Source organism: Entelurus aequoreus, linkage group LG03, assembly GCF_033978785.1.
Source record: "Entelurus aequoreus isolate RoL-2023_Sb linkage group LG03, RoL_Eaeq_v1.1, whole genome shotgun sequence".
NCBI classification, from domain to species: Eukaryota; Metazoa; Chordata; class Actinopteri; order Syngnathiformes; family Syngnathidae; genus Entelurus; species Entelurus aequoreus.
The window spans coordinates 53,984,371-53,996,091 of NC_084733.1; the positions used below are offsets into that span (position 1 = coordinate 53,984,371).

Genomic DNA, 11,721 nt, shown 5'->3' on the forward strand with positions numbered 1-11,721 from the left:
TTTGAAAACATCACTGCACATCATAATGGCGGCTACAGTTTCCTTCTTAAAGATCTAAAAAAATTATTTGGGAATGTCCGGCGGGCCAGATTGAAAAGTTTAACGGCATCATAATGACCAACACTAAAATACAATAGCGTTGTAATAATTAAAAACAAGGCAGAGGTGTTATTTTACAAGTATATTTAATAGTTTTGACCACTGTCACATTACACACAGTTTGAACAGTAACACTGTGTTTGAATATCTAATGAAGTGATTATTTGGTGTACCACTAGATGTAACCTGCGTACCACTTGTGGTACAAAATCACTGAAATAGACGATTAATACCTCGCAAAATGGCTGCTGTATGGGCAAAAAAAGTATGCTATTGTGTTTTCAAAGGTGCCCTGCATGCCAAGGTTCTTAAGTGTTAAATCAATAGATTGAAGCGAAGTTATATTTTACACATTTTTCTATTGTCGTCTGCAGCATTGCCATGAGGACTCTCATCAAAACAGTAGAACAAATGATGGATGAAAATGTCCACTGCAGGATATTACAGCCATCCATCCATCCATCCATTTTCTGCTGCTTGTCCCTCTCAGGGTTGCAGGGGTACAAAACACATTTTCTGACCATTAAAAAAAATGTTTCAAGCATTTTGGGAACTCCCTCCTTATAGGCAAAACATACGCTGTGCGTAGGGACCCATGATCTGTGGGGGCACCGTTTTGTGTGCAGTCGTGCATGGAAAATGGCAGGTAATGAATGACAGGGCACTTCATATGCAATTTTAGACAAACGCATTCCATGCCCCTTCCTGCTCTGTCAATATATTGGCAAATTGCTACTCGCATTGTCATTGTCTCAATGTTAGTGCTGGGCTTGTAAACAGTCCTATACATATGTCAGGAAGGTATGCACATTTATGTTTGAATTATATTTAATGTTTTATTTTGCACTAAAACATAAATATTTGAACAATTTATTTCGTTTTAGTACAAAACATGCTTGAAATCAAGTTCAACTTTGATTTTAAAAAGTGTAAAATGGTTTGACATGAATAAAACTGTGTGTAGATGTGTTCTATATTCAGCCAGAGGCGGTCCTGGGTCTACTGCAGGAGGTTAGCGAGGAACAAAAGAAAGCATCATCCAACATGTAGAAGAAAACCATGCACACAAAAGCTACTTTTTTGTTAGTTTTACACTGAAACGTATAGGAAGTGACCAAGTGTCAAATGCAATAATAGAATCAGCAATGCTTCTTTCACTGCATGTCCAAAAACAAAAAGCACAATACAGCACAACTGCAACACCTGTATTTCATGTTTTCATTTTTGCACGCCATATTTAGACGTTCGCACATGGCTGCATTAAGATTGATGAAGAGTGTGCGTCCATGCGCGCGGTAATAAGGCTCGATCGAGCACGTCCGCAATCTGCTGTGTTTTCATCTGCATGATCTCTCTCTGCACATCATCCGGGTTACTGAGTCGGCCTCTCGCTGACCCCTCGCTGACCCCTCGCTGTCGCCCTGCATTACCGACGCACACCACGTTGCTCAATTAGGTCTGCCGTGAAACGTGTCAGACATGCATAAACCCAAATAATGCAAATGTATTTTTAATATCCAAACACCAATCCAAAAAAAACTATACACGCTCTTGATCCACAATTATTTTTTATTAAGTTACTTTTTTTTGTTCCTTTGACTGAAACACAATGCCACTAAAGCGCGCATGCTCACAAGGTTCACCTGTGCACAAGTATTAAAAAACACCAAGCATGAAGGAACATCCAAAAAGACAGAGCAGATGGTTTTAAATAGGCAAATAAACATTATTTATAAAACTTTGAAAGTAACGTAAAAATAGCACAGTTCTTTTTCTCTTTCTCTCTGTTCAACATGAAGCATACCCAAAAAGCAGCAGGTTATATAGGCGCTCGTTATTATTAACATTATCTATCATTATCGTCATTCTTATTTGTATTTTTAGGCCTTCTGTCAACTCAAGGGGGAGTCTGGCTCGGTCTGTATGCCATCCATCCATTTACTACCGCTTGTCCCCTTCGGGGTGTTAGATGCAAAATAATAAAAAGTATATAGGCCTCACAGATCCTCTTGTCTTTTTGGCAGCCGTGTGTGCAGGCACTATGAGTCGTTTATTGGATTGTCTTTCACTCGCAGCCCCCTTTCCTTGCAAGCATCAGGAGTGGGACGTGGAGTGGTCAGATGTCACATTCACTGTCGCTGGAGGTGATGGAAATGGCCGAGGCCGCCGCTTTGCTGGACAGGCTCGCCTCTGGACTGGACGAGTTCCCCAGACGGTCCACGGTGCCGTCCTCGTCCGCCAGGGAGCGAACAGAGCCGCCGGACAGGACCTGCTGCTGGAGCCTGCGTGAGTGCGTGGGAGACGTGACATCAGAAAGCGTCACACGACGACAATGAAGGCGAGACAACAGGGATGCTGTCTAGGAGCAAAACAATGCTGTATTCTCTCCTGTTGCATTTTCATGTGGCACAAAAAAACGCACTCTTTATTTCCTCTAAATAAGGCAGAACAATTGTTTATGCAAAAATAAATACAGAGCAGAAATAGTATTTATATTTTTTTGCAGGCATTATAAAAAGGCAGAGATTTAACTAGATCATTGTTAACATCTTTACAATAATATAATAAACCCTTCAGTAAAACTGCATTTGAAAAACGCTATTATTTAAAAGTTAACACAATAGGTACTATTTGTGCGTACTATTTTTGTATGGACACCCGATTAAGGGTCTTTATTGGACTGGCAAATTTAAACGCCTTAAAAAGGCAGGAAAATGTTTGTTTTTATTTTGAAAAGCATGATTAAAACTATACGTGTTTATTCTTACATTGACACAATATAATACAACGATTGTATTTAATTATTAAAAGACATTTACAGCAATACAAATTGTCTTTTATTTCAGGATGTGCCTTAAATTATGGTTCCAGCTATGGCATATTATGGCATACACTTTCATTAGAATCATTTTATAATTTTGTTAAAAATATTTTTTGAAAAAATGTAGCTGAAAAAAATAGTTGTTTTCAGTTATAGCATATTATGGCATACACTTTTATATGTATACTTTTGCAAAAAATGTTTTTTCTTTTTTAAAATGTAAAGCACATTATGGAATAGATTTGTATACTTATAATTTTGCAAAAAATGTTTTTTCTTTTTAAAATTGTATAGCTGAAAAAAATTTTTTTTTCAGCTATGGCACATTATGGCATACACTTTTATATTCATAATTTTGCTAAACATTTTTTTTCTTTTAAAAAAATGTATAGCTGAAAAAATATTTTTTCAGCTATGGCATATTATGGCATACACTTTCATTTTTATAATTTTGCAAAAAAATGTTTTTTGGAATAGTATAGCTGAAAACAGCTGAAAATGTTGTTTTTCAGCTATGGCACATTGTGATATACACTTTCATTTTTATAATGATATAATTTTGTAAGAATTGCTCTTGTAAAAATATAGCTGAAAAACATAGTTTTTTTTTCAGCTGTGGCATACACTTTTTTGTAAAAATATCACAGAACATTTTTTTGTTTTTCAGCTATGGCCCATTATGACATACGCTTTCATTTTTATAATTTTGCAAGAATAGTTTTTTTAAAAATATAGCTGAAAAAAATATATTTTTCAGCTATATTTTTACATACACTTTGAATTTTATAGTTTTGTTAAAAAAAAAAAAAAAAGTGTTTGTAAAAATGTAGCTGAAAAAAAAGCTGAAAATGTTGGGTTCATATTTTGCATATTGTGGCTATTCATTTAAAACAATAATTTGATGGCTATTGGTGTATACATATATATTTATTTAATGATAGTAATAAATATAGTAATGTGGGCCTATAGTTATTATCGCAGCTGTGTGTTAGAGGTGAGTTTTCTTACCGGTTCTTGGCAGCGGCGGCTCTGTCTCGTTGTCTTCGGTTTTTGAACCAGTTTCCGACCTGTGTGGGTGTGAGTCCAGTAGCCTGAGCGAGCTCCCGTTTTTTAGTGGGGTTGGGGTAGGGGTCCTGCAAGTACCATTCTCGTAACAAGTGCCGGGTCCGCTCCTTGAAGCAGTGCGTTTTCTGCTCTCCATCCCAGATGGTCCTGGGTAACGGGAACTTCTTCCGCACCCGATATTTGTCGACCGGCCCCAGCGGACGTCCGCGCAGCTTCTCGGCCTCCTGGTAATGCGCTTCCAGCCACAGCGCCTGCAGTTTGCTGTGCGACTCTTTGGTGAACTTGTTGTTCTCCAGGATGTGGTAGAGTTCGCGGAAATTGCCGGTGTGGAAGGCGACGACGGCCCGGGCCCTCAGCACCGACTCGTTCTTGTTGAGGACCTCGCAGGCCGCCGGGGCGACGGGCAGCGACCACAGGAAGCGGCCGAGGCGACCCACGTCGCCGCTCTCCTCCAGAGTCTCGCACACCCCGGCGACCTGCTGGGGGCTGAAATTCAAGATGGGCAGCTGAAACATGGAGGCTTCTTCTCCCTGCTCTCCTCCTCCTTGCTCCTCTCTCTCCTCCACGTCGACTCCTTGGGCTCCTTTACGCGCGCCAAGGCGATCCGAGACGCGCGCGCGCACACACACACACACACACACACACACACACACGCGCGCGCGCACGGATGAAGCAATCCCCGAAGTTGAAGACGAGCGACGGCGTGACGAGGAGGAGGATGCCGCTGCAGGGGTGGAGCAGGCAGCCTACCGCATCCTCGCTGTGGGTCGCGGAAAGAAGGCTGCGATCAAGGTGAAAGTAGGAGAGGATTAAATCCGAGGCAGAGGTGTCTTTTTTTTCTTTCTTTCTTTTTTGTGAAAGGGGGGCGAAACAGACAGTCGAACCCCCTCCGATGATTTCCTATTGGACTTGGCAGATTGGCTGCCCGGTTGCTATGGCTGCACGTCAATCACTGTCAAGTTGGCCCAATCAGGCGCATCGCGGATTTCAGCACCTCCCTTTTCAAAACACAATCAAACATTTTGACCTTTTTGCTTAAGCGTCGGGACGTTTAGCCTCCACGATCTGCAAACCCACAAAAAGGCAGCACCACGCACAGCCTCCTATATCATCCCAAACTATAATATGCACGTTATTAACATTTATGACAATAGTATTTAGGCCGTGGCTGGCAGGCTTGTATCATCCACACTCCGTTTTGTGCTCAGGCTGATTTAGTAAATAAGAGGGCGGATAGATAGCGCAGATGGTTTCAAGTGTCGGGTCAGATTATTTCATGGCTGGGTACAGTAGTAAAGTAGTAAAGTTCACTCTGACGGAAAGGCCCGATATTATTTTCACAGAGGCGCGCACTGAGCTGCATCCCCTTCGGGCTCTTTGTGCATGAATTATAGACGCTTGATGCCGGCTTATGAAAGGCCTTCTGCACAAGAAGCTGTTCACTCGCTGGCTGGTTGACTGCAGACACACAATGTTCCCCAAAAAATGCAAGCTGATGGACGCCTGCATTTATGGTCAACCATGGTGGTTTTGTTTAGCAAGGTTAGCGCGTATTATTATCACAACAGCCAGTAAAGAAAGGACCAGTGAGACATGCTGCTCAATTGACAAGGTGCTTCTCTGCAATATTTAGCTGCTTGTTAATATTTCATCCACATACACACACTGCCTGACCCTAACTTAAATTTACCAGGACTTGTTTTCTAGGAAGAGACCATCAATAAAACATTAGGCGTGTTTTTGATCCCTTAAACGGAGGGCTGAAAATAACAATTGTAGTCTGCAGTTCTATCGACACTCTTTAAAAATTCATCAGGCCTTTCATTTAAAAAAACAAACAAACAGCTAATTTACAGAAAAACGGTTGCATTATTATTTTTTAGTGCACAATTTGAAGGTTGGATGCGCCCGAGGCGTGTACAGTCTATATGTGGTGTGTGTGTGGGCAGACAGAAGGCCTCCTGACACCAATATCTCCTCACACTGAGCACAGTAACACACACATCTTTGTCTGTTTGTTTTGTGCGTCCTCATCTCAGCAGCCACTTGTCTGCTCAAAAAAACTGGATTTAATGTGGTCGCTTTCTGTGTTAAATCTGCAAAACAATTTGGTTAAAGTGCTCATTTCTTTTAATAAAGCTGCAATAACATATACTCCAAACTGGAGCTGCACATGTTTTCTAATCAGAACGACCTGGCAATATAATTCCACCTGAAAATAATTGTCAACTTTCTAGGAATCTACTGATTTGTTCCTGCATGATGTGTGATGTTTAAAATGTGGTAGTCTTCATACAGTGTGAAGCATATTTTTTAAGTCCTGCACACACAGCAGCTCCATAAGCAGGGGTGTCCAAAGTGCGCAGCTCATCTTCCAACTGCCTGTTCACACATTCTAAAAATTCTGTTACAAAAAAACGTTAAAAAGTGGACTAAAAGAGCATAAGTTGAAATGATGACGCAAATAACATAAAGTTGACATGCAGGCTTTTTGTTTAAAAAAAAAAAGAAAAATCTATTGGAAAATGGCCCCTGCATATTTACATTTTTCTGTGTTTGAACACCCCTGATATAGACAATATAAATGATATCCATTTGACCAATGATAGAGCTTTTAATACTGTCATTATTTCGTGATAATGCATTTTTATGACACAAGTTTGACAGCGACAAGCGAACAACCGCGTCCTCAACGCATTCCAGTGTCCTTGTTAGCCGCTAACGTCCCCTCACAGTGCAAAGTCATCAATCCTCGCCTCCATGGTAGCAAATAAATTAAGTTTCTTACAAGAATCACTGGTGGACAAGGAATAGCTAAACATGCTAAACTATACACACCCTATAGGAGGATATACAATAAGCTATTCTAACAGCTAATCTAGCGGTTTTGAATGTAAACAGACACAGGAGAGCTCTTTGGGCAAACACCAACGGATTTACATTAGTACTTTTTGTTTACGTTTAGTTATTTTGCACTCTTAACTTTATTTTGCTCAAAATGTTGTATGTATAATAAAAGGGAATAAGGAATTAATATGAATAATTAATTGGTATTGTTAAAACCTAAGTTAAAGTTAAAGTACCGAGGATTGTCACACACACACGAGGTGTGGCGAAATTATTCTCTGCATTTGACCCATCACCCTTGATCACCCCCTGGGAGGTGAGGGGAGCAGGGGGCATCAGCGGTGGCCGCGCCCAGAAAACATTTTTGGTGATTTAACCCCCAATTCCAACCCTTGATGCTGAGTGCCAAGCAGGGAGGTAATGGGTCCCATTTTTTATAGTCTTTGGTATGACTCGGCGGGGTTTGAACACACACACCACTATCCTGTGTGTTTTACTGATTATAATAATCATTCAATGATCTGGAAAATTTAAAGTTTTGATATCAGCATTGGTATTGTAATACAGTCCCTTTAAAGGCCTACTGAAATGAATTTTTTTTATTTAAACAGGGATAGCAGATCCATTCTATGTGTCATACTTGATCATTTCGCGATATTGCCATATTTTTGCTGAAAGGATTTAGTATAGAACAACGACGATAAAGTTCGCAACTTTTGGTCTCTGATAAAAAAAAGCCTTGCCCCTACCGGAAGTAGCGTGACGACACCGAGAAAGCGACGATTACCCCATTAATTTGAGTGAGGATGAAAGATTCGTGAATGAGGAACGTGAAAGTGACGTACTTGCGTGCAGTGCAGAACGTATCTTTTTTCGCTCTGACCGTAACTTAGGTACAAGGGTTTATTGGATTCCACACTCTCTCCTTTGTCTATTGTGGATCACGGATTTGTATTTTAAACCACCTCGGATACTATATCCTCTTGAAAATGAGAGTCGAGAACGCAAAATGGACATTCACAGTGACTTTTATCTCCACGACAATACATCAGCGAAGCTCTTTAGCTACTGAGCTAACGTGATAGCATCAGGCTTAACTGCATATAGAAACAAAACAAATAAGTCCCTGACTGGAAGGATAGACAGAAGATCAACAATACTACCAAAGTCTGGACATGTAAATAAACGGTTAATGCTTTCCAGCTTGGCGAAGCTTAACAATGCTGTTGCTAATGACGCCATTGAAGCTAACTTAGCTACGGAACCTCGACAGAGCTATGCTAAAAACATTAGCTCTGCACCTACGCCAGCTCTCATCTGCTCATCACGACCCGTGCTCACCTGCGTTCCAGCGATCGACGGTACGACGAAGGACTTCACCCGATCACCGATGCGGTTGGCGGCCCGGAGACGGAGGAAGTCAAGGTGAGGTCGTTCGGCTAGCGCGTCTGCTATCCTCAAAGTGCTCCTGGTTGTGTTGCTGTAGTCCGCCGCTAATACACCGATCGCACCTACAGATTTCTTCTTTGCAGTCTTCATTGTTCATTAAACAAATTGCAAAAGATTCACCAACACAGATGTCCAGAATACTGTGGAATTTTGGGATGAAAACAGAGATTTTTTGTATTGGATTCAATGGGTACGAATACTTCCGTATCAACCGTTGACGTCACGTGCATACGTCATCATATCTAGACGTTTTCAACCGGAAGTGTGGCGGGAACCTGCGATGAGGTGGCGACTTGTCCAGGGTGTACCCCGCCTTCCGCCCGATTGTAGCTGAGATAGGCTCCAGCGCCCCCCGCGACCCCGAAGGGAATAAGCGGTAGAAAATGGATGGATGGATGGGTGTGGTGGGAAATTTAAAATTGCACTTTATAAGTTAACCCGGCCGTATTGGCATGTGTTACAATGTTAAGATTTCATCATTGATATATAAACTATCAGAATACGTGGTCAGTAGTAGTGGGTTTCAGTAGGCCTTTAAGTACTTAGTATTGAATCAATACCCAAACTGTAGTATCACCCAAAACTAATGTAAAGTAGCCAAACAACAGAAGAATAAGTGTTTGTTAAATTTGAACGGAAATGTAAATAAAAACATGTTACAGCAAAGGGAAATCATTTATTAACAGTAAATTAACAAGTAGATTGATAATAGTTTTGAGAAAATAATACAACTGGAAATAAGGCAATATGCTAGAGTACATGTCAGCAGTCTTATAAGAGCCCTTGTAACCTGTTTTAAAATGTTCTTTGATAATTTACAGACTTTATAATATAATTTGATATATACTGTTATAAAAACATGAGTCAAAACATTATATAATAATAACATTATATAACCCTACATGAATGTGAATTGAACTAGGTAATGAATTCATTTAAAGTTATCAAACGACTAGCAGAACAAAGCTTAACAACCCCTATTCTGGATCCTAAGCGTTGGTGAACTATTGTGTCAAAATTAACGAGTTAAAATGTCAAAGTCATTTTTATTAAGGGCCACATCACAAGTATGGCTGCCCTCAGAGTGACACTTGTAACGGTGAATATATATGAACATAAATGTATAACAGGTAAATATTTGAGCATTTATTTATAATAATCAACAAAAAAATGCTAGGAACATTTTGTAGCATGTTCAAATAATATTAATGTGGAGAACTTATGCAATTGCATGCAGCACATTTTTCTGTCAGAATTGAAAGACCAAATATATTTAACCAGAAAGTGCTTAATCATTTCCAGGCCACATAAATAACGTGGAGGGCCATTTTAAATGATATGGCGGGCCAGATCTGGCCGCAGGCCTTGAGTTTGACACCCGTGATTAATTCAAAATAGGAAGCAGCTCATAAAGCCTGTCAAAGAAACATTTGTTTCTGTGAAGTAAGACAAACAGCCCATGCAAGTATAGTGCTAATGTAATGAGACTAATGACAGGGGTGGTGACCAAATTACAATAAGAGACATTTTAATTTGTCTCATCATCATCATGATTAGCATGTAGCTGGGTCATAGCTTGCCTTTGGGCGGCAGGAGGGAAGGAGCGGGGAAGGACTGGGGAATAGCTAACATGTGAACGGGCTGGAAATGACCCAGATTCCCGAGGATCACTGGAGCAGACGAGACGCTACAAGAGCCTGTCACCACAATCCCATGCAGACCTACAGCACCTTTCTCTCGCCATCTGCCCTCCCCCCACAGTGCAGGCAGCGTAGACCACATTGCAGTATACCAAGGCAAACATCACTGGTGTATCATCTTTGAAAGGCCTGTTTAAACTAGTGCTATTAAACCATTAGTTGTTCTTTTTTTCAGAGTAATCACACTTTTGAATTTCAATTAAGGGTAAAAAGGTTAGGGTATCACAGTAAATTACTTGCTTGCACAATTTGCTTTATCTAGAAAAAAGACCACAATATTTGGACACACATGCAATTGTACTGTCTGAATGTCCTTTTAAATGTCCTGTTTAAAATACTTTACTTTATTCGTTTTTTGTTAAAACCTTGGTAACAGTTATATCTAAAGTCCAGTCGGGTGTATTTTGAAGTGAATTTTGCCATCGAGCAACAGTCAAAGTTTCCTCACTCATTTTAGCACTGGCATATTGATTAAATTGATTACTGACCGTGTAACAACCCACACAGTGTGGTCAAAATAAACTGCAAGTTTATCTATCTATCTATATATATATATATATATATATATATATATATATATATATATATATATATATATATATATATATATATATATATATATATATATATATATATACACACATACACACACACACACACACACACACACACACACAGATATATATATATACATACACACACACACACACACACACACAGATATATATATATATATATATATATATATATATATATATATATATATATATATATATATATATATATATATATATATATATATATATATATATATATATATATATATATATATACATACATACATACATACTGTATGTAATAATAATGGATTCGATTTGTATAGCGCTAAACACTCAAAGCGCTTCAGAGAACTGACAACCCATCACTCATATATAAAAAGGCTGTCAAAATGAAATTAACGAGTTAAATCATGTGACTAATCCCAAACCATTATCGCAATAATAATGAACACACTTAGATTAATCATGCAATTTATTTTGACCACACAAGCTCTTTTACCTTAACCGCTATACGGTCAGTGATCATAATAATGGATATGTCAGTGCAAAATTGAGTGAGGAGACTAACTGCTTCGCTCACTGGCAAATTTCATTCCAAAATACACCCTGAAAGAACTTTAAGTAAAACCGTTACTAAGTTGCAAATAAATGATGTGGATTCAAGTAAAACTTTCCTGCATGACATTCTGACAGCAAAGTCATGATTCAAAAAACATGATTCCGTAAAATCATGATTAATCCATATTCCAAAATATGATTAATCTAATTAAAAAAATATAATTTGACAACCCTAATATATATGTATATATATATATATATATATATATATATATATATATATATATATATATATATATATATATATATATATATATATATATATATATATATATATATATATATATATATATATATATATATATATATATATATATATATATATATATATATATACTGCATATACAGTACGGGCCAAAAGTTTGGACACACCTCCTCATTCAATGCATGTTCTTTATTAAGCAGTAATCAGAGCAAAGAGTGGCTATTTTGAAGAAACTAGAATATAAAACATGTTTTCAGTTATTTCACTTTTTTTGTTGAGTACATAACCCCACATGTGTTCATTCATAGTTTTGATTCCTTCAGTGACAATCTACAATGTAAATAGTCATGAAAATAA

General features: G+C 38.6%; 1 protein-coding gene across 1 annotated transcript; it reads right to left on the reverse strand.

The window, feature by feature from the left end:
* Positions 1 to 203: 203 nt before the first annotated feature.
* Positions 204 to 4,945, reverse strand: six6a (SIX homeobox 6a). Its single transcript, XM_062040575.1, has 2 exons — positions 3,929 to 4,945; positions 204 to 2,381 (listed from the first exon to the last, which is right to left on the reverse strand). Exons 1-2 carry the CDS (start codon positions 4,498 to 4,500, stop codon positions 2,216 to 2,218), a joined length of 738 nt encoding a protein of 245 aa, XP_061896559.1. The 5' UTR covers positions 4,501 to 4,945; the 3' UTR covers positions 204 to 2,215.
* Positions 4,946 to 11,721: the final 6,776 nt, after the last annotated feature.

Coding starts and splice junctions, on each gene's coding strand:
- six6a (XM_062040575.1), bottom strand. CDS start 4,500: ATGTTTCAGCTGCCCATCTTGAATTTCAGCCCCCAGCAGGTCGCCGGG. Junction 2,382..3,928: donor GCCGCCGCTGCCAAGAACCG/GTAAGAAAACTC, acceptor GCACTCACGCAG/GCTCCAGCAGCAGGTCCTGT.